Below are 24,148 nucleotides of genomic sequence, written 5' to 3'. Positions count from 1 at the left end.
CCGTCTACAACTGCTGTCTTTGTTGTTTTTTTGGTTTGTGCATTAGCATGTTGTTGATGCATATTACTGGATATTTTTTTTAAAATAAATTCAGTTTATGCCCATTGCTCTGTGGGACAACAGCAGTGTTCCCACCTAGAATTTGAACCTGCTAACCTCTCTCCAGCTGGTTCTCTGACAGTAAATACTACACTGCCACCGCCCCCCATCGTACCCAGGGCCTGTGTCGGGTTCCAGTCCCTCTCTGGGGCCGATGGTGTGGGGGGGGGGGGGGGTAGGGTCACAGAGCAGCCAGCAGACACAAGCCCCCCGGTCCGGGATGGGCACAGCTCTCTCCCTCCTCTCCCTCTCCCTCCCTCCATCCGTCCGCTCTGCCAAAGCACATTTTCCACGGCGGGGGGAAAAGCGTTTTTCCGAAACCCTGGGCAAACGGGGAACGTCTGGCGGGCCTTCCGGCAGAAGGCCTGGATTCCGCTGAGCTACCCCGGGGCAGGCCAGTGCGTTTTCTGGGCTGGGGGGCCCCCGGGCGATGGGGGGGGAGAGGGGGTGGTGGGTCTGGGGGAGATTATTCTGGTTTTGTAATCTTTTTATTTTTTATTTTTATTTTTTTTACATGAGCTCCTGTCTAGAATAATTAAAATATTGCTGGACAGTGAAGGGACAGCCCTGCGTTGATAGGTGTTGTTTTTATGCCTACCCTGAGCAGGTTAGAGACAACCCTGTGTCCTGCTCTTTAAGTGCCCCACTCTCTGAACATATCTGACCTGCTTGCCCTCTGCTGCGTGTTACTGGAGGATTATCAAATGTTTTTGCTGTTTTAAGAGCGAGCGTTGTCCCGGTACAGTTCCCCCCCCCCCCCCCCACCCCCCCGATAATCGCAGTTAAACTTTAACTCCTCTGGACTCTCGCCTTTTCTCTCTCTCTCTCTCTCTCTCTCGCTCTCTTTCTTTCTTTTTTTTTTTTTTTTTTTGACTTCGCTCTCTTAAGTTAACGTCCCAACCAGGAATGTGTGACAGCTAATGCTCCGTCGTCATGGCTACATAGAAAATGCGGCTGCAGTCCTTGGCCCCCCTGCAGCACTATTGCATTCTTGTTTTGTCTTTAGCCCCCTGTCCCCCATGCCCATCACTGCCCCCCCCCCCCCCCCCCTAAAGTCCACCCTGCTGCTGCACGCACAGGTGTGACGTCCCTTGTATTGTCAAGCTAATCAACGTACTGACCTGGAATCTTGAGGTTATGAGAAATGGCCCTTTGGGTCCAGTCTCGTGCCAGCCACCGGACCTCCTCTCTGGTTTTTGGGGGGTGGGGGGCGGGGGCCGGGGGGCCCGGGGGGGGGCCCGGGGGCTGGGGGGTGCACGTGCGGCCCTGGAACTGCAGCGTTTGCACACGAGTTTGGCTCCCAGCTCCCCGTCGTGAGAAACTCTTTAGTCTGCGCTGAGATTAGATAACCCAGGCAATTAATCTCCCATTAGATTAGATTAAAGCTCCTGCAGCTTTCTGTCCATGTGCCTGTTTGTCTGTCTGTCTCTCACTCTCATTCTCACCCTCTCTTTTCCCCTAGCCCCCCCCAATATGAGAAATATGTTTAGGGTTCCAATGTGTAAATAAATGTAAATGTGTGTCTATGGTACACATACGGTACATTAATAATCCTGCTTTTTATCTGCAGCAAGAAACCCTTCCCTCTCTCTCTCTTTCTCACTCTCTCTCTCTCTCTCTCTCTCTCTCATTCTAATGTTCACTCTTCCTCTCTTTTCATCCCTCTCTCCTGAATAGCACATGGTGCATTTACAGGTGAGTTGGCGCAGGACCTTGTCCTCTCTCTCTCTCTCTGTGGGGTGTCCAGGCCGGTCAGCGTTTCGGCAGAGGGGGGGACCGGGCCGGGCCGGGCCGGGCTCTCTAACCCCCCCCGGGCTCAGAGTCAGTTCGGCCGCATTAGATCAGCCTAATCGCGTATGGCTGAACGATGCCGTTGTTTCTGTGACACGTTTTTCAAAATGGCCACGCGAACAAACCCTCGCGCTGAAGGTCAAAGTGATTTTTTTTTGCAATTTAATTTTAATGTGTGCGGGGAACACTGAGGTCTGTTTCGGGGGGGGGGGGGGGGGGGGGGGCAGGCCTCGATGCTTAGGGCTTACATTCCTGTGACATTGTTCAGACACGCAGAGGAGTGAAAGAGGCGGAGCTAAAACACCCCCCCCCCCCCCCCTCTCGCTGTCAACTTCCCAGCCTGTGGAAGATTCCACACCGCAGGGTTTGAAGTAACACCCGAGGGGTGTTTACAAACACTCATTTTCCCCGTCAAGTAGGTCAAGTAGCTCGAGTGAACTTTTCCACAGTGGTATAGATGTTTGACAGCTTGCAAAAAATGAAATGAAATGGAATTTTTAAAAAAAAAGGCTTTTTCTCAGAGCTGAAATATGCCCCCCCCAGTATTGGGCCGGCCCGTGAAGGTCCGAGTGAGATTCTCTGTTGGTGGTTGAGTGGGTGGACTGAGGCCTGGGGAGCCGGGTGGGGGGGGGTGGGGGGAAGCAGGGCCTGGGCCTGTGCCTGTGGCCACATGCTGATACAACCCCCCCCTCCCGGGGCAGCCCTCAAACTCCCTGGAGGATAAAGGAGGCCGGTCCGGCCCGTGTGCCAGGGCTAAAGTTAGCTTGTCCGCGGGACAGCTGCTGGCAAGTGCCGGCTCGCTTTTCTCCCGCCGTTTGTCCTGGCGGGTAACCGGAGGAGCCACCCATAGTGCTTTGCAACAGCTGAAGTCCGACCTGCGTGGGACTTATTCAACCCCTACCACACCCCCCCCCCCCCCGGCAAACTTATTTCTAAAAATATTTTTGGGATTGATTGCAAATGAAAAGCATGACTGACCAGTGCAGTGTGTGTACGGTCTCATTTTTATCTTGGTTGTTATTTTTGATCTGAGGTTGAAATGACCTTGTTCCTGTTCCTGTCTGCTTTTCTTGGGAAGGTGGGGGGGGGGGGGGGTTGGGGTAATGCCCTATCAGGGGTGCTTACATTAAAATTTAGGCATTTGGTGAATGTTCTTGTCGAGAGAAAATTGTAGATTACATTTTTACACGCAATCTGTCCACACAGCAGGACGCGTTACTGAAGTATTTCAGCCCTCGTACCTTGCTCCATGGGCACAGCAACAGTGCCCCCAGTTGGGAGTTAAACCTGCAACCTCTGATTTATGAGCCTCTAACCAGTGCAGTACACTCCCTGCAGAGAGGCTGACTGGTCGCACGGCTCACGCAAGTTACCTTAAGCACCGTATCGTTTAGAGTTGGGCGCCCGTTCCATTTTAACTCGCACAGAAATCGCACAGAAGTTGTCCGTGACCGTGAAATGCACTTCTTGTACATCGCTTTGGATAAAAGCGTCTGCCAAATAAATGTAATGTAATGTAGTGTAAAAGTCAAATGGATGAAATAGGTGATAAATACACATAATTTGCTACGGGGATGTATTATTATTTTTTCCCCAGCAAATTTAATTTCAGTCCATTTCCTGACGGGAACTGGATGGGCGCGGAATGGAGGCCTAACGAACTTTGGAGCCGTTCCCCTGGGCTTCGCGAGGTCCAGCTGACTGTCCTGATGCCGCGTACCCCAGCCCAGCGTCGGGGCTCCCCCCCGCCCCCCCCGCCCCCCCCCCCCCCCCCCCCCCCGCCCCCCCCCGCTAACGGAGTCGAGCGCCTCTGGCTCCGGATCTTCCAGCTGCTGGCCCCTGCGTGCGTAGCCGCGGTAACGGCGTGACTCCTGGCTGTCCGTGGGCGGGGCACTTGGATGCAGCGCGATGTAGTAAAATAGATTCCCTCAGAGGACCAGCCCTGCCCAAAACCTGCGGTATGGTCATGACACACAAAGAAGAGAAGAGGAAGTAGCTAAGACTCTCTCTCTCTCTCTCTCCCTCTCTCTCTCTCATCCCTGCTCTTAATTAGCAGAGTCGAGCAGCAGCGGGCCGATGACGTTCCACTCGCATGCCAGCACTGTAGTGTCCCGGATTGGGTTGGGTCCGGGTTGGGTCTGGTCTGGTCGGGTCGGTCCACAGAACACAGCTGCTTTGGAATCCGTTAAACCCTAACTGCGTGCAGGAAATGCCTCATACACCATCACCACGAATCCACAGATTCCTGAGGGGAGGCTAGGACAGTAGCCCCGCGCTCTACTTCTGGTGATTTCCCAGGATACATCAGAAGCTGTTGGGTTTCAGCAGCTCATACTCAGAATGTGTGAGGGCACCCTATGGACATGTGACCACCTCCACCAATCAAAACAGTGCTAGTGTTCCTGGGTCAGACCAGATAAAATGGCCAGACCTCCTGTGCTGGTGTTTCCACCTTTGTCAGACAGTACTGGAAAAAGTCAACATACTAGTCAATGCATTTACCATTGTGCGTATTTTTGGAGAGTAATTTTATGGAAGTTAACTTTTTCCAGTTCAGTTATGAAGGACCTTTGACCGAAAAATACAGCCCTGTCCCAGTGGAGACCATACGTTCTGCGTAACTCAGATGATTCCAGGTGCTGTTTTTTATAAACGGGGAAAATGGCTGCTTTCTTCCTGTTTTTCTCCACCTACCTCAGTCACCGCTTCCCTGGAAGTTTCTTTATCTTACGGACGCGAGCCCTCCAATCAGAAGGCTGGCCCTCCGGCGAAAGAGGAAACCCCACTGCACATCGCTCTCGGGCTCCAAAACAGACACGTACACCAGGCATCGCCCCTGGTTACCTCGTCTTTAGAAGAGCGCGAAGGGGGGATATCCAGCTCTGTCTTGATGTCTTGTTGACATCGCCATGGCTACCGACGGACTCGCATTCCCGGAGTTTTCCTGAGTGGGACCCAGAGCGCATATGAAAGGCGAAGCAAGGGGGGGGGGGGGCTTTGGGGGAGAGGGGAGGGGTGCACGGGAGGTGCTCCTTGAGTAGTTGTCTTAAGTGTCTCCATGCCGTGTAATTAAAGGCAAGGCAGGGCTCTGGAGGTTGTTATGGGGGGTGGGGGGGGGTGAGGGGGGGTCCTATAGCTGTCGACGGGACAGTGCGCTCAGACGGCTCCGCCCCATAGAACACCGATCTGGGGGCGCAGGCGGGGTCGAAAATTCCTTACTGCCCCAGCATGCATCTGGCACGGCGCCCATCTGCCACTGGTGCTGTATCACATTATCAGCATTCAAGGGACCATAGAAATGTGACCATAGATATGCTGTACATTAGCTTAGCGGGTGCTTATCCTGAGTGACCTGCAATGCTGGAGAACATCAGGAGTTCTGTGTGCAACAGTGACGATAGACCAGGCTAATAACAATACGCAGACCTCATCCTCTGTGCCTGCTGCTCATGCAGGGCAACTATGCCAATCCAGAACCACCACCACTCAATCTTAAATACGTACAGTAACACTACCAAGTAATCCTACCAATAAAATAACAATCACCAAAATGTCTCACTAGCCAGTATGCAGGAAAAACCAAAAAAAATCAATCTGAAGAAGCATGTTAGTCTTATATTCAGACTTAAAATCTTATTTCTGTTCTTTTTTTTGGCTGAATAAGACAATGCCATTACAAGACTAAAACACTTGTTGTGACACTTGTTTGCAGTGTGCTTGGGGGTTGGGAGGGGAGCTAAGATTCAGTCTGGTGAGGTTAGTTTTTGCATCAGTGCAAGGCATGCTGGGATGCATTTGGCTGAAGCTGGATGATTTTGGGTCAGTGCAATGCATGCTGGGATGCATTTGGCTGAACGTGGATATTTTTGGGTCAGCGCAAGGCATGCTGGGAAGTGTTGGGACGCGTGCGGAAGTTTGTGGGTGAGCGAATGGCGTTTGTGGGATGTGTCGGGACACGTGTGGATATGCTGGGATCGGTCCCGGACCGCCGGCCCAGCTGCCCCCTCGTCCCCGCCCTCCCACGGTATCTGCGCGGCCAGTTTTATTTTTGGCGGCCCGTCCCACATTCTTGGGATTATTGGGCCCACTCGGAAACAAAAACGCAAGACCCTGCACCCCTGCCCCAAACCCCGGATCCACAGATGTTCCTCTGCGCAACACTGTTACCAGTGCGGCTTCTTCATGTTTGTCTGCCCGAAACTGGTAATTTTTAAAGCACGGTGTTCGTGCGATCGACATCATCTCGAGTGGCTGCTGAACCGAGAAGCAGCAGCTCGGTAGGCCACTTTGTGTTCAGGCGTTTGGAAGGTGCTCTTCTGGTTTCCTTTTGCTGCTCCTGGGAAAATCCGTCAGACAGGTGCTTTGCCTGTTTAAGTGCGTGCTGGTCCTGCAGGAACTAGTAGTAGCTCTGTCGTAGTTCTCCCCTCATGGAGAGTAGTGTTCTTCACCACTGTAGTACTGCAACAGGAAGTTCTCCCCTCATGGAGGGTAGTGTTCTTCACCACTGTAGTACTGTAACAGGAAGATCTCCCCACATGGAGAGTAGTGTTCTTCACCACTGTAGTACTGTAACAGGAAGATCTCCCCACATGGAGAGTAGTGTTCTTCACCACTGTAGTACTGTAACAGGAAGTTCTCCCCTCATGGAGAGTAGTGTTCTTTACCACTGTAGCTCTCCAACAGGAAGTTTTCTGTGGTCCATCTTGCTGTGTTTGGAGTGGATTGGGGAGGGGGGCGGGCCTGCCAGTTCCCTCATCCCAAATGCACCCAGCCATTGTTCCTTAGCGTTTCCTCTGTAAACAGCACACCCCCCTCCCCCCACCCCCCCCGTCCCCACCCCCACCCCGGGAGGACTATAGGACCAACATGGCGGGAAAGAGATATCAGTTGGGGGGGGGGGGGTCTCTATGTAAACATTAAAGAAGGACACCTCAGTTTAACCTTATTTTTTCCTTTTGCTGTGGTATTTTATTAGGTTTGTTCAGATGAAATCAAACAAACAGACAAACAAAACATAGTAGAAATGCCTCCAAGCTGAGGTCTGGGGAATTTGAGTAAAGCCTGGGGCTCAATTTGGGGCAAGTCCCCCAGGTGCTGGACACCTGTCCGGGCTGGAGGTTGAGATTTCCAGGCCTCTGACCCCCAGAGTCAGCCTCTTGCCAGTAGGCCCTCATAAATCTCCAGACCCCCCCACCCCGCGCGCACACACACCCGCTAACACTGCTGGGCTGCATCTCTGTGGCATAAATCAGACACCCCCCCCAGCACATCTTTCACACAACAGGAGCCTCCCAAAGGTGCTGTCTTCAGTCAAGCTATACAGGTCTTGGCGGTACTGCCTCTCGGCCCGTTTGAGCTCTGCTTCCGCTTCTGTTCGATTGGCTGGGGCTGGCACTGTGGGGGAGGGGCCTTTCGCTTTGACTGACAGGTTGTTTCAGTTGGATTGGCCTCTCCCGATTGCGTAACAAGTTTTCTGATAAATGAAACTGAAAGTTATATTTTATGTTTCTATATGTTGACACATACACACGCATACACACTCACACACACATACGCACACACACACGTTTATCAATATATTTTTTATGTTAACAAAGCAAACCGCACTAAAACACACTATAAAAAAAGAACTACCCATGTTTTTTAATGAGCGAAAAAAGACCTACTTCTCATTAGGTCTCATTCCGCTGTTACGGTACGTTGTGCAATATCGAGGCTCAATTAGCTTATGGCCGCAGACCGAAGCCCCAAACCGGTTTCCTGCCCTGACGGGGCCCGCTCGGAGAGCACAGGAAGTGGCTAATCTCCTCCTCAGAGCGCGGTGAATAGGCCCTGGCGTGAGTCACGCTGCGTGTGCAGGGCCTTTGTGTGTGCGGTGACTCACGCACGCCTGATGTGTGTGTGTTGTGCTGATTCCTTTCCTTTTTTTTTTTTTTTTTTTGTGAGCGCGTTTGTATACAAACAGGCTGCTCCGTACAGCCAGAGAAACGTGTCTCGCGCGGGGCGGGGGGGGGGGGGGGGGGGGGGGGGGGGGGTGGGGGGGGGTCGGGGGGGTGTCCGTGCGTCACGTTGAGTCCGCAGACGCGTGAAAGAGGATCGGTCAGGCCGCCGGCCGTCCCAGCGGCTAAATGAATTGGACCAGGCAATTTAAACGGTCCTTTTACACGGCCCAAAGTCAGCATCCAGTGGTCTCCCCATTCTAAATGTTGCCGTCGTGAGATGGAGAAGTAAACCACCATGGAGAAGCGAAGGGTCGTTTCTCTATTGTAAGGGGCCCCACCGATAAAATAATATTTCATAATTTAATATAGTATAAACAAATTTCTGTTGTATACAAAAGAATCTCAAAATACAATCTCTAAAACCTCGATTGCTATACGTGGGGTCACTATAGCATGCTAGGGAACATTGACCCCAATCCCACAAGGCCTAGATTACAACACAAGGGTTATTTTCCGTTGCCACGGCAAATTGACCTCATATTAAAAATAAGTAAATGACTGCTGGGCATTTTCCTGTCACAATTCAAGGACCCTTGTTTCTGTGCTCTAGGAAATGCCATGCTTGTGTACATGACCGTGCATTCACATACATACTGTACATTTACCAATGAGAAATATTTTACATGGTCGTAGAATGTTGCACATTTTATAATTCTTTTGGTGGGGAGAGGGTCATTTCTATACTGGATAACTGTCCCTCAGATAAGCTTTCCATGGGGCCAGATTTCTACAGGACACCACAATAGTCTTAAACGTATGATACCTTACATGAAAAGCACATAAGGAATACTAGAAATGACTGCTATGAAAAAAGCAGTTAATTCTGTTTACATAACGCAAGGAATTATGGCACCATAAACATTTATCCTGCTTTCAATTCGAGATGGCAAACTGACCTTTGACCCTCCAGGTTGCGTGGAACCTTATCTGTGAAACGCCGATCTGGGAGGCGAACGTGTCGCCGAATGAGAACGTTTCTCATTGTCCCCTGTGTTTTAGGTGGCTGAGCAGGTCTCATAATCGGCTGTTTGTTCTGGAGCTCAGCGGGATTAGTATTAAAATGGTGGATTAGGGTTACAGTTGTGCTTTTTTTTTTTTTTTTTTTTGCCTGAAGTGAAATCCTACGGCACCCAAAAGGCTGTCTGAAGGCCTGAGATTTGAACCCCCAGCGACCGCATTCCTGCACTCCCCCCCCCCCTCGTCATACGAGATGTGCGGTGTGTGCTGGGTGGAAACCGCTCAGCTTCGATTCGTCAGTTAACCACTGAAACCGGGGCTGTGGAGGGAAGGGTAACCGAAAATTACCGTTTAATTTACAATCGATTGTGAAATATTGATTGTCTTCAGGCCGTAAATGTGCACGTGTCACTTGGGTGTGTGTCACAAGCACAAAAAAATCAAGCGCTTTTTTTTTTTACTCTCTGAACTGAGCTGGATAGCATCATAGCCACACAGTAAACACAGGTGTCACGAGCAGGAAACCCCAGGTGTGAACAGGTGAGTTGATCCCCTGGGGCGTCTGTCAGAGGGCGTAAGAGTCACGGGTGAGATGGAGCAGATACCGTTGTCGCGGTGACATCTCGCCGTCGTTTCCCGCCTCGTTCCGGTAGAGCCGGTTGGTTCGGAGCGCCTTGTTGTGAGCACTTCCTGTTCGTCCGGGGGTGGGAAGCGGGGGCGGAGGTGGGGGGAGAGGGGGTGGAGTTCATCAGCTCAGGACGTCTGCGAGGCGTCGTCCCAACCGCGTCTCCGTGACGACGGGTTTTTTCGGAGAGACCTGATGGAACCCCACGGAATGATCCGGAGCTTTTCCGTAACAGGTTTTACGGGGCGGAGCTCGGGAGATAAGTGGGAAGGAGGGAGAGAGGACGACAGGACAGGAGGGAAGTGGCGGAGGAATGGAGGGGAGGACAGGGGGAAAGGGGTGGAGGAGGACAGGAGGGAAGTGGTGGAGGAGTTTGTGTTTACTCTGTGTCTTCTGGCAGCTGCCCCCCCCCCCCCATCCCATCCATCTACTGCGGTCACATGGGGATGATGTCATCAATCGCTGAACCTCCACTGCCCCCCCCCCTTAACTTCAAACCACCGTCTTCCCAGCATGGAGGGGTCACAACTGTCATCTCCACAGGAGGGAGGGTGGGAAGGGTGGGGTGTGATCAGCGATCGATGACATCATCCCTCTGCGACCACAGCAGATGAGAGTAACCCAGGCAGGGTCGTAGCCCCGCCCCCGATGGTTCTGGACTGGTGTCCAGGTCCTGGTGTCTGCGCTGTGTGGACTACGCCCTTCTGTGTTGGCCTGTTCTTTCATTCCGTCTCTTTCTAATGGAATAAAATGGTTTAAAGACTGAGTGCACCATATCAAGTTTCACACAGTACTTTACTAAAAAAAACTGGGAAAAAACTTCTTAGATTTGGAATTAGGGGTGCTGTACCCACGTACCCACTGTACCCATGTACCCACTAGGGTAAGTTCACAAAAACAACTCATTAGTGAAAGGTCACTGCCTACAATTCCCAGCAGCCCTGGTGATAAGCTTTGCTTTGCTTGGTCTGTGTGATGGGAAGTACAGTCCTGCTGTGCAAAAGATAAATGTGATTGAGAGTACAGACAGAATGGAGAGCTGTGATTGGTAGCACAGACAGAATGGAGCATGGTGATTGGTAGTATCATCAGAATGGAGAGCTGTGATTGGTAGCACAGACAGAATGGAGCACGGTGATTGGTAGCACTGTCTGAATGGAGAGCTGTCAATGGTAGCACAGACAGAATGAAGCGCTGTGATTGGTAGCACTGACAGAACGGAGAGCTGTGATTGGTGGCACACACAGAATGGAGCACTGTGATTGGCAACACAGAGAGGAGAGAATGGAGGGTGGCGATATTATGGGCTCTGCTGAGTTCTTTTCCTCTGTTTGCCCTTTGCAGCCATGTCGAGAAGATCACCACCTGGCAGGACCCCCGCAAGACCTTGGCCATGAAGCAGATACACAGCCTCCACGGTCCTGCAGCCCCGACCGCCGTTCAGCAGCGGTCCATGGCTCTGTCACAGCCCAATCTCGGTGAGTACCTCCCCCCAAAACCTCACTCATCAACCCCATAACCCTACAGCACCATGAGCCTGACCAGGCCGCTCATAACCTTACAGCACTATGAGCCTGACCAGGCCGCTCATAACCTTACAGCACTATGAGCCTGACCAGGCCGCTCATAACCTTACAGCACTATGAGCCTGACCAGGCCGCTCATAACCTTACAGCACTATGAGCCTGACCAGGCCGCTCATAACCTTACAGCACTATGAGCCTGACCAGGCTGCTCATAACCCTACAGCACTATGAGCCTGACCAGGCTGCTCATAACCTTACAGCACTATGAACATTACATTACATTACATTACAGGCATTTAGCAGACGCTCTTATCCAGAGCGACTTACACAACTTTTACATAGCAACCTGACCAGGCTGCTCATAACCTTACAGCACTATGAGCTTGACTAGGCTACTCATAACCTTACAGCACTATGAGCCTGACCAGGCCACTCATAACCTTACAGCACTATGAGCCTGACCAGGCCGCTCATAACCTTACAGCACTATGAGTCTGACCAGGCTGCTCATAACCTTACAGTACTATGAGCCTGACCAGGCTGCTCATAACCCTACAGCACTATGAGCCTGACCAGGCTGCTCATAACCTTACAGCACTATGAGCCAGACCAGGCTGCTCTCATAACCTTACAGCACTATGAGCCTGACCAGGCTGCTCATAACCCTACAGCACTATGAACATTACATTACATTACATTACAGGCATTTAGCAGACGCTCTTATCCAGAGCGACTTACACAACTTTTACATAGCAACCTGACCAGGCTGCTCATAACCTTACAGCACTATGAGCTTGACTAGGCTACTCATTACCTTACAGCACTATGAGCCTGACCAGGCCGCTCATAACCTTACAGCACTATGAGCCTGACCAGGCCACTCATAACCTTACAGCACTATGAGCCTGACCAGGCTGTTCGTAACCTTACAGCGCCATGAGCCTGACCAGGCTGCTCATAACCTTACAGCACTATGAGCCTGACCAGGCTGCTCACAACCCTACAGCACTATGAGCCTGACCAGGCTGCTCATAACCTTACATCCCTATGAGCCTGACCAGGCTGCTCACAACCTTACAGCACTATGAGCCTGACCAGGCCGCTCATAACCTTACAGCACTATGAGCCTGACCAGGCCGCTCATAACCCTACAGCACTATGAGCCTGACCAGGCCGCTCATAACCTTACAGCACTATGAGCCTGACCAGGCTGCTCATAACCCTACAGCACTATGAGCCTGACCAGGCTGCTCATAACCTTACATCCCTATGAGCCTGACCAGGCTGCTCATAACCCGACAGCACTATGAGCCTGACCAGGCTGCTCATAACCCTACAGCACTATGAGCCTGACCAGGCCGCTCATAACCTTACAGCACTATGAGCCTGACCAGGCTGCTCATAACCTTACAGCACTATGAGCCTGACCAGGCCGCTCATAACCTTACAGCACTATGAGCCTGACCAGGCTGCTCATAACCTTACTGCACTATGAGCCTGACCAGGCCGCTCATAACCTTACAGCACTATGAGCCTGACCAGGCTGCTCTCATAACCCTACAGCACTATGAGCCTGACCAGGCCGCTCATAACCTTACAGCACTATGAGCCTGACCAGGCCGCTCATAACCCTACAGCACTATGAGCCTGACCAGGCCGCTCATAACCTTACAGCACTATGAGCCAGACCAGGCCACTCATAACCTTACAGCACTATGAGCCTGACCAGGCCGCTCATAAGCCTACAGCACTATGAGCCTGACCAGGCTGCTCATAACCCTACAGCACTATGAGCCTGACCAGGCTGCTCATAACCTTACAGCACTATGAGCCTGACCAGGCTGCTCATAATCTTAAGAGTACTTCAGTACTTTTTGCCAATGGTAAAAACAACATCCATTCACGTCAGATCTGATGAGAGGCATTGTATTTCTCGCAAAACCGTCTCTTCATAAAAAGGTATAGTATCGTAGGCATGAGCTGGACGTTTCCCGCCCAGGGGTCATTTAAGGGGGCTTTCTGTGACTGACTGGACTTCTGAGGAGGTGAAAGTTCTCTGGCGTCCTTAGAAGTGCAAACCTGTGAGCTGAGTCTCCTCACAGCGCTGTTTTTGTGGATTTATTCATTTATTTATTTTTTTTTTTCTTTTTGTGCTGGGAAGCTCGGTGAATTACAGCGTAGTGGCACACGCTCAGACCGTTTATCCCCTGTCGGTACAGTAAATTAGGACCAAATGTTCCTCGTTAAGCTTCTTTTGTTTAACTTTTGTGACGGAATGGAAAATTTTGGTGTGTCTGCACTGTTTTCCTTTTAAAAAAAAAAAAGAAGTTTTTTGGAAAAGCTCGATCACGCCACCCTCATTCCTGGGTGACACTAGCGCCAGTCGTCTGTCACCCCATGGGGCTGTCGTTCTGTCGGCACTGCCACAGTACGGATTCGATACCAGACCGTGGGGCCCATCCTCACACTGGAACAGAGCGTTAACAGATACCTGACTGTGGGGCCCATCCACACACTGGAACAGAGCCTTCACAAGTACCTGACAGTGGGGCCCATCCACACACTGGAACAGAGCGTTAACAGATACCTGACAGTGGGGCCCATCCACACACTGGAACAGAGTCTTCACAGATACCTGACTGTGGGGCCCATCCACACACTGGAACAGAGCGTTAACAGATACCTGACAGTGGGGCCCATCCACACACTGGAACAGAGCCTTCACAGATACCTGACCGTGGGGTTCATCCACACACTAGAATAGAGCCCTAACAGGTTTAGCCACCCAACATATGTTGTAAGCTTAATAAAGTCTAACTCCTCGAAGGCTGAATCCTTCCATGAAGAACATCGCAATGGCCAAAAGACCAACACAGGGGCTTTAATGGGGAGCCGTGCGATCCAGAAGTCCGTATGCAGAGAATGCTGGGAGTTGTAGGCAGCAGGTCTCTTACTGGTGAGATGAATGCTGGGAATTGTAGGCAGCAGGTCTCGTCCTGCTGAGGTGTTTATGTGGACGGAGTTACTCATCCTGAACGAACAATTAGTGCACCACCGACCCGTAGCTAACTGACTGTCCCAGACACTCTCTGTGAGTCATATGCACATGGATGCATGTGTACATTCCGTTTACCGTACTCTTACGAAAGCACGTAGACCGTATGATGCAGTGCACGCCCGCATACGTGCAGTTTGCTTATTTATTTGACGCCACAGTTAAACGTGTCTACAGAGGACACTGAGTTTTTTACTTACTTATTTATTTATTTGTGATGTCAGGGATGGCTTCAGTTTTGTCATTTCGTATCTGTTCCGTGTCAGTGTTTTATAGCTTTCGTATGGGTAACAAAATCCATTTATCAGTCCGTTTGCAAAACAATATAAGGGATTAAAGTTGAGGGTTAACACCCATACAAGCAGACAAAAAAACATATGCATGCACACACGCCATACACTCATGCACGCACACACACTCACACAAACACACACACTCACACACAAACACACACTCACTCACCTCTCACACACGCCCACGCACACACACACACACACACACACACACACACTCTCTCTCTCTGTAGAACAATGCTGGCTGGCGTCCCGTGCTGGTGTAGAATGGAATGCCACCTGTCTTTGTTGTCCTGCTGGATTGTCCCCCCCCCCCTTTGTTCTGGCTGAGGGGGGGTTATACTCCCCACTGAGCTTTTTAAGCGCTGCCAGTTTTGGTTTTTTTTTAAAACTCTTGTTTCATAAACCCCTATTTTTAATGATCGTTTTTCAGCCTCTCTTGCGGTACTGCAGTAGGGAACCGGCACCTGTTGCTAGGTGACAACCTGTGAACTTCGCACAGACTTTTCAGTGCAGAACTCAGTGCAGTATCCGTCACTCCCCCTCAGGCCCCACTCAGGTTGCTAAACTGACCAATAGGAGCACACTGGAAGCCCGTTTCACCGTGGAAACGGGGGCGGGGCTGGGTGCTTCGCGGCGCCCCATTGGTTGTTGTTGACGGGTGTTGTGCTGTTGCTGCTTGAACAGGCCAGCTGCCCGAGGGCTGGGAGCAGGCGGTCACACCTCAGGGGGAAACTTACTTCATTGACCACAAAACCCAGAGCACGTCCTGGCTCGACCCGCGCTCAGACCCCCACCTGCGTAAGTACCCAAACGCCCCCCTGGAGTCCTGGATCGGACCGGCCTCACCCCCACCCCCAAAACCTGCTCTGCCCTGCCCCGCCCCCACCCCTAAAACCTGCTCTGCCCTGCCCCGCCCCCACCCCCAAAACCTGCTCTGCCCTGCCCCGCCCCCACCCCACCCCTAAAACCTGCTCTGCCCCGCCCCCACCCCCAAAACCTGCTCTGCCCTGCCCCGCCCCCACCCCCAAAACCTGCTCTGCCCTGCCCCGCCCCCACCCCCAAAACCTGCTATACCCTGCCCCGCCCCCACCCCTAAAACCTGCTCTGCCCTGCCCCGCCCCCGCCCCCAAAACCTGCTCTACCCCGCCCTGCCCCGCCCCCAACACCTGCTCTACCCGCCCTGCCCCACCCCTAAAACCTGCTCTGCCCGGCCCCGCCCCCACCCCTAAAACCTGCTCTGCCCTGCCCCGCCCCCACCCCCAAAACCTGCTCTGCCCTGCCCAGCCCCCACCCCCACCCCTAAAACCTGCTCTGCCCTGCCCCGCCGCCACCCCCAAAACCTGATGTACCCTGCCCCGCCCCCACCCCCAAAACCTGCTCTGCCCTGCCCCGCCCCCACCCTTAAAACCTGCTCTGCCCTGCCCCGCCCCCACCCCCAAAACCTCCTCTGCCCTGCCCAGCCCCCACCCCTAAAACCTGCTCTGCCCTGCCCCGCCGCCACCCCCAAAACCTGCTGTACCCTGCCCTGCCCCCACCCCCAAAACCTGCTCTGCCCTGCCCCTCTCCCACCCCCAAAACCTGCTTTGCCCCGCCCTGCCCCGCCCTCACCCCCAAAACCCACTCTGCCCCACCCTGCCCCCATACCCAAAACCTGCTGTGCCCCACCCCCACACCCAAAACCCACTCTCCCCCTCTCATCCTGGAATGTCACCCCCTACCCCCCCCCCCCCCCCCACCTTCTTAAATCCACCCAAAACCCCTCCAAACCTGCGCCACGCTGCCACACCCCAACCTGCTCTTTCAGAACCTCCTTCCCCCTACCTGCTAATCGGAATGCGCACCAATCAAATGAGCCCAATCGGACAGGGACAAGCTTGGCTGTGCTGCTCCCAGAATGCTTTGCTTGATCAGTGTGAAATTTGAGCCGTAATGGAGAGCCCGTGGAGTGATCTCCGGGTCTGGACTGCTGTTCTTGTGCTGAAATACTGGACCTCCCGGCTCTGCCGATGGTCTGGTTTTATCGCCTGCATACGTTTCTGCATTCCTTCAGCTGTCTGTGTGTGTGTGTGTGTGTGTGTGTGTGTGCGCATGTGTGTGTATGTGCTTACGTGTGTGTGTGTATGGATGTGTGTGTATGTGCATACGTGTGTGTGTGTGTGTGTGCATGTGTGTGTATGTGCTTACGTGTGTGTGTGTGCATGTGTGTGTATGTGCTTACGTGTGTGTGTGTGTGTGTGTGTGCATGTGTATGTATGTGCATACATGTGTGTGTGTGTGTATGGATGTGTGTGTGTGTGTGTGTGTATGTATGTGCTTACGTGTGTGTGTGTGTGTGTATGTATGTGCTTACGTGTGTGTGTGTGTGTGTGTGTGTGCGTGTGTGTGCATACGTGTGTGTGTGTGTGTGTGTATGTGTGTGTATGGATGTGTGTGTGTGTGTGTGTGTGTATGGATGTGTGTGTGTGTGTGTGTATGGATGTGTGTGTGTGTGTGTGTGTGTATGGATGTGTGTGTGTGTGTGTGTGTGTGTGTGTGTATGGATGTGTGTGTGTGTGTGTGTGTGTGTATGGATGTGTGTGTGTGTGTATGGGTGTGTGTGTGTGTGTGTGTGTGTATGGATGTGTGTGTGTGTGTATGGATGTGTGTGTGTGTGTGTATGTGCATGCAAGTGTGTGTGTGTGTGTGTGTGTGTGTGTATGGATGTGTGTGTGTGTATGGATGTGTGTGTGCATGCATGGATGTGTGTGTGTGTGTGTGTGTGTGTGTGTGTTTGTATATGTACGAGTGCGGTACATGATATCCACCGGCATTGTAAGGATGTCAGTGTGACCTCCAGTTTGCCTCCGTTTTGTTACTCTCACACACACACACACACACGGAGCTGACCGGAGGCCAGACCCTTCCCATCAGCCGCTGTGGGCTGGGCACTCAAAGGCCGGCCTCATCGTGTGAGGCCTGACAGCCCCCCCCACCCCCCCGCCCTGATTAAGGGGGCAGAGAGGCAGATTAGGCGGGGCTTGTTTGGGAACCTCTGTCCTCCTACACTAGATTAATGCATCTGCAGGTTATCTGTACCCTCCGCAGGGTTGCTTATCTCCCACAATCCATCAGTGCTACGGGGAACGGCTGCCTGGGCAAAACAACGCGTTCATTAACAGTGTGGAGAGAGAGGGATCTTTAAGGAGGATTTAAGTAGGCTGTCATGTCCACTGCACAAACGTTATTTTGCATCATTTATTTGCTTGGTGAATGCCCTTATCCAGAGCGGCTTGTACAGTTTACATTTTTCCACACACTGCCTTGTTTGTACAGCTGCAAAACGATTGAGGGTGAACACCTTGCTCGAGCGCTCAGTGGCTGTGCCCCGCCTTTGATACAAACCCGCAGTCCCAGGTTCTGTAGCCATTACACTACGCAAATCCCTCGCACGTTTGGAGTGAATCCTCCTCCACCCTCCAGCCTGCGTCTGCATCACACACAGACACGCAGACACGCACGCACACACACACATGCATACACACACAGACACACAGACACGCACGCACACACACACACACACACAGACACACACACACACAGACACACAGACACGCACGCACACACACACATGCATACACACACAGACACACAGACACGCACGCACACACACACACACACACAGACACACACACACACAGACACACAGACACGCACGCACACACACACATGCATACACACACAGACACACAGACACGCACGCACACACACACATGCATACACACACAGACACACAGACACGCACGCACACACACACACACACACAGACACACACACACACAGACACACAGACACGCACACACACACACACATGCATACACACACAGACACACAGACACGCACGCACACACACACATGCATACACACACAGACACACAGACACACACGCACGCACGCACACACACACATGCATACACACACAGACACACACACATGCATACACACACACACACACACACGCACACACACACACATGCATACAGGCACGCACACACGTACGCACACATGTATACACACACATGCACGCACACACACACACATGCATACAGGCATGCACACACGCATACACACATGCACACACACGCATGTACACATACACACGCATACACACACACACGCGCACGCCTACACACACTCATGCACACAGCCCCTGTATTCAGCTGTAGCCCTTGTGTGGAAGGGGACACAGCCGGATTTTAATGTATTGCAGATTTCTGGACTGGAAATGTTTCTGTTAACTGAAGTCTTTTTTTCTGCTCTTTTGCTGACCCTGTTGGGTAACTGACACTGAATCTGGGTAATGAGGGGAACAAGAAGACCTTTGTTGGCCGAGTTGCTTAGTCTCTCTCTCTCGCTCTCTCTCACACACACACACACACACACACACACACGCACACACACTCTCTCTCTCACACATACACACACTCTCTCTCTCACTGTCTCTCACCCACACACACACACACACACACTTTCTCTCACACATATACAGACTCTCTCTCGCTGTCTCTCACCCACACACACACATACACTCTCTCACACAGACACATACACACTCTCTCTGTCTCTCACCCACACACACACATGCACTCTCTCACACAGACACATACACACTCTCTCTGTCTCTCACCCACACACACACATACACACTCTCTCTCATGCACACACACACATGCTCTCTCTGTCTCTCACCCACACACACACATACACTGTCTCTCACACAGACACACACACACTCTCTCTTTCCCTCTCACACACACACGCTCTCTCTCACAGACACACACACACACACTCTCTCTCTCACACAGACACACACACACACTCTCTCTGTCCCTCTCAGACACACACTCTCTCTCTCGCTCTCTCTCTCTGACCCACACACACATGCTCTCTCTCCCTCTCACACACACATGCACTCGCTCTCACAGACACACATACGCACACACACACACTCTCTCACACAGACACATACACACACGCTCTCTCACACATACACACACACTCTCTCACACAGACACACACACACTCTCTCTTTCCCTCTCACACACACATGCACTCTCTCACACAGATACACATACGCACACACACACGCTCTCTCTCACACAGACACATACACACACGCTCTCTCTCACACACACACACACACACACTCTCTCTCACACAGACACACACACACACTCTCTCTCACACAGACACACACAAACTTTTATCCTCTCCGTGCCTCCCTGTCAGTCCTCTGTTTCTGTTGTATTGCACTCATCCCCAGCTTCTTCCTTCGTTCTCTCTCTCTCAGCCCCCCCCCCCCCCCCAAAAAAAATGAAGTATTGTGACTAAGTCAACGGGGGTGGGGGGGTGTGGATGGGGTGGGGTGGGGGGAGGTTGGCGCCCTGTCTCCTTGCTGTACAGACATGTGCTTTTCATCATACTGGGCTTGCTTGTGTGACAGCAGCAGTGTAGGCCAAGCGTGGGGGGGGGGGGGGGGTTAGCCTTAAACTCCCCCAGTGCCCCAGACTGAACAGTCCCACAGCTAGACTGCCGGTAATCTGTGTGATGAAATAATAACTGTGCACCTCACTGGAACAGAGCCCCCCCCCCCCCCCTCACCCCCCCCCCCCCCCCCCCCCCCCCCCCCCCCCCCCGCTGACCCAAACACATGCTGCACCTGAGACCCAAGGTCATGGGGTTACCTGTGCATGGAGCACGGAGGTGGAATGGTTCTAGAATGTTCCCCTGAAATCCCTCAGACAACATTTTCTCTCTCTCTTTCCACCTCTGGCGATGTGTGACTTTTCTCTGTGGAAAGCTTTAAGATCACGAGATGACGAGAATTAAGTGACTTATTATTATTATTATTATTACTATTTCTGCTGCTAAAAACTAAGATTAGTTTTTTTCCATCTCCTTCATAAGATCACTAGTGAACTTTTCTACAGAAATATCTTGCGGAAAGGGAAAAAAAAAGCATCAACAAGAAAAACAGCTGTTATCAGTCAGAAATGACGTGTTTGACTCTCTTCCAGTACTTTAAGAAGAAGTAAAGTTCATTTACTGGAGATGGCACAGAACTAGAAAAACCACTGAATACTCCTCTCGTCTATATTAAACTGCAACTAAACAGGTCAGGGGGGTGGAAAGACACACCTGGAGCAGCGGGGGTGGGGGGGGGGGGGTGTTACCTCACTGCATTTAATGATGATGTAGTGAGTCAATTAAGTACCTTCATAATCATTTTATATCACTGAGGCCTCTGGGCATAGCTGTAGGTTCTCCCTGAACAGGGTTTGCAAGGATTTTTTTTTCACTTGATCTAGCATCTCGTTAGTCATTTTTAAAAACGTTTTTTTTATTTTTTTTAAATCAGTTTTTTTTTCCTGCTCTCCATCTCTTGGGTAGACGGGAGTTCTGGAAGTTTCTGAAAGGCCTGGTGTAGCAGCTCTTGGCTTCACCTCTGAGGTTTTTAACCCACAGACAGTGAGGGGGGGAGGGGAGGGGAGGGGAGGGGTGGCGGCTTTGCCAAGAGAGCAGGAGTTACACAGACAGCCTTTTTCCACATGAAAACTACCAGGCAGGCTTCTTCTGTTGATGTGATTTTGTCAGTTTTGTTCCAAGTTCACATCTGGTTATACACACACATGCACACGTGCACAAACACGCACACACACACACGTACTCACACACACACACGCTCACACGCACTGGTTTCAGACAGTCTAGGCCCAGTATCTGTAGGTGTAGATTCCAGTGTGGAAGAGATCAGGATGGGGGGATGGGGGGTGGGGGGGGGGGGTTTACGGTTAGTGCTTTAGGTAGCACACTGAATTTTAGGTGGCTGTATTAAATGAGGTGTTCAGCCGTGAATAAACGCTCGGGGTGTTCAGGGTGTTCCCGTGGTTATAAACCTCTCTTTCCCTCCCTCTGTCTCTCCGTGTTAACAGTGATGACGCACCGCCACCAGACCCACCCGCCCCCGCAGATACAGCAGCAGCAGCAGCAGCAGCAGCAGGCCTCAGTCCAGGCCCAGGCCCTGGTCTCCAGCCCCCCAGTTTCCCAGCAGAGTCTCCAGCAGCAGGGCACCCAGGCCGGGCTCATGAACCTCCCCAACCCCCTGACCACCCAGCAGCAGCACCAGCAGAAGATGAGACTGCAGAGGATCCAGCTGGAGAGGGAGTGCATCCGCATGAGGCAAGAGGAGCTAATGAGACAGGTATGCTAGGGTGCACACGGCTAGGCTAGGATAATATACCCTATGCAATGGCTAGGCATGCTAGGCTTAGATACACTAGGGTATGCCAGGCTAGGCTAATATATGCTGTGGAACGGCAGGCTAGGCTAGGGTAGGATACATTAGGATATGCCAGACTGGGCTAGGATACGCTAGGGCAAACCTGGCTAGGCTAGGCTACAGCGTGCAAAGCCAGGGAGAGCGGTGCCCAGAGGTAAAGGCAGCTCGGCAGGGAAATGTGAAAGGTAGTCTAATAAAAATAAAAAATACAATAAAAGAAGGCCCCACAGGGTTTGTTTTGGGCAGGCCTGCCCCCCCCCCCCCCCCCCCCCCCACAGACTTCCGGTTCAGCGAGTTGCTTATTTGCTTTGTATAGCAGGAAAAGGTATCATCCAGGCAAGCGCTTAGCCACGCCCTTTTCCCGCAAGACCGCAAGTCCAGCCGCGGTCGCTCCGCCCGCCCGCCGGCCGGCCGGCCCGTTGGCCCAGAGACGTCCCGTTACACTCTCGGAAAACCCTGGAATTTTCCAAACTGGGAAAAAAAACAACAAAAAAAAAAAAAAAGGGCTGCTGTTTTGCCCTTATCCGGGTCTCCACACCCCTGAGCCACTGCAGTCCTGAAGCGTCAGTAATGTTATGTACGGCTAACATTTACGGCCTGGCCGTTTCCCGCAAGGGATTATAAAGAGGAAACTTTCGGCGTTTGGGAGGGGGTTGTTTACATCAGTCTGAACTTGGGCGCCCCCTGGTGGCCACTGAGCTCCTGGTTTGGCGTTGAATCTGAGCAGGACGAGAAGCTTGCGCGCGCGCGCTGAGAAGACCACAGGGAGAGATGGGACGGTTTACAGCGGTCTTGTGTTTATGCTGAGTGCGGGACGAGATGACTCTGGATCCGCTCTCCTCCCTCTCGGTCTCTCTCTCTCTCCCTCGCGAGTTCCCTGCGCTGCGGGATCCGGTGTTTACGAAAACCTGGCAGCTCGGAGACACGGCAGTTGCCGCACCTCAGGGAGGTGTTTATCTTCCCGAAAATCGCAGGGCCCCCGTGTCCCGAAAATCTGTCCTCCCTTCCCCGCAAGCCACCGTCGTGACCTTCCAGAGGTCGTCCGGAGGTCGTCCGGAGGCCAGCCAGCAGTTGAGGACTGACGCCTGCTGCTCCTTATCTCTGTCTGCGGACAGCACGAGGAAGCTCCCAGTAAGGGAAACTAAATGGGCTCGTAACTCCGTAGATTGCGGGTTCACATCCCAGAGTCAGGCACGGTTTTCACAGCAGATTTACGGGAATACAGCCGCTCTCGCGTCTTCGTTTCCGACTCCACAGCCTTGTTTCGACGCCTGGCCACGCCCTGTGCGCAGAGATGCCACAGCCTCGCCTCTCTGCCGCTTTTAAACAAAAACTCCAGTCTTTACTAGCCCCAGTCTGTATTAACCCCAGAAAGTACTAACCCCAATGTGTACTAACCCCAGAAAGTACTAACCCCACTATGTACTAACCCCAGAAAGTACTAGCCCCAGTCTGTACTAACCCCCAACAGTACTAACCCCAGTCTGTACTAGCACCAGTTTGTACTAGTCCCAGTCTGCACTAACTACAGTCTGTACTAGTACCAGTTTGTACTAGCCCCAGTCTGTATTAACCCCAGTTTGTACTAGTCCCAGAAAGTACTAGCCCCAATCTGTACTAGCCCCAGTCTGTACTAACCCCAGTCTGTACTAACCCCAGTCTGTACTAACCACAGTCTGTACTAGCACCAGTTTGTACTAGTCCCAGTCTGCACTAACTACAGTCTGTACTAGTACCAGTTTGTACTAGCCCCAGTCTGTATTAACCCCAGTTTGTACTAGTCCCAGAAAGTACTAGCCCCAATCTGTACTAGCCCCAGTCTGTACTAACCCCAGTCTGTACTAACCCCAGTCTGTACTAACCACAGTCTGTACTAGCACCAGTTTGTACTAGTCCCAGTCTGCACTAACTACAGTCTGTACTAGTACCAGTTTGTACTAGCCCCAGTCTGTATTAACCCCAGTTTGTACTAGTCCCAGAAAGTACTAGCCCCAATCTGTACTAGCCCCAGTCTGTACTAACCCCTGTCTGTACGAGCCCCAAGTCTGTACTAACTCCAGTTTGTACTAGTCCCAGTCTGCACTAACTACAGTCTGTACTAGTACCAGTTTGTACTAGCCCCAGTCTGTATTAACCCCAGTTTGTACTAGTCCCAGAAAGTACTAGCCCCAGTCTGTACTAACCCCAGTCTGTACTAACCACAGTCTGTACTAGCACCAGTTTGTACTAGTCCCAGTCTGCACTAACTACAGTCTGTACTAGTACCAGTTTGTACTAGCCCCAGTCTGTATTAACCCCAGTTTGTACTAGTCCCAGAAAGTACTAGCCCCAATCTGTACTAGCCCCAGTCTGTACTAACCCCAGTCTGTACTAACCCCAGTCTGTACTAACCACAGTCTGTACTAGCACCAGTTTGTACTAGTCCCAGTCTGCACTAACTACAGTCTGTACTAGTACCAGTTTGTACTAGCCCCAGTCTGTA

At 52.0% G+C, this 24,148-nt stretch overlaps 1 protein-coding gene across 2 annotated transcripts in view; it reads left to right on the top strand.

The window, feature by feature from the left end:
- Positions 1-24,148, top strand: part of wwtr1 (WW domain containing transcription regulator 1) — a 48,132-nt gene that overhangs the window by 17,945 nt on the left and 6,039 nt on the right. Inside the window, exons 2-4 of one of the 2 annotated variants that reach the window (XM_035414830.1) lie at positions 10,819-10,952; positions 15,036-15,149; positions 21,320-21,588. In XM_035414830.1, coding sequence (XP_035270721.1) covers positions 10,819-10,952; positions 15,036-15,149; positions 21,320-21,588 — 517 coding nt within the window. The remainder of the gene's footprint in view (positions 1-10,818; positions 10,953-15,035; positions 15,150-21,319; positions 21,589-24,148) is intronic. The other variant, XM_035414831.1, reaches the window with a different exon arrangement.

The sequence above is a fragment of the Anguilla anguilla genome, chromosome 4 (assembly GCF_013347855.1).
Source record: "Anguilla anguilla isolate fAngAng1 chromosome 4, fAngAng1.pri, whole genome shotgun sequence".
Taxonomy (NCBI): Eukaryota; Metazoa; Chordata; class Actinopteri; order Anguilliformes; family Anguillidae; genus Anguilla; species Anguilla anguilla.
This window is presented reverse-complemented; position numbering and strand designations above follow the sequence as displayed.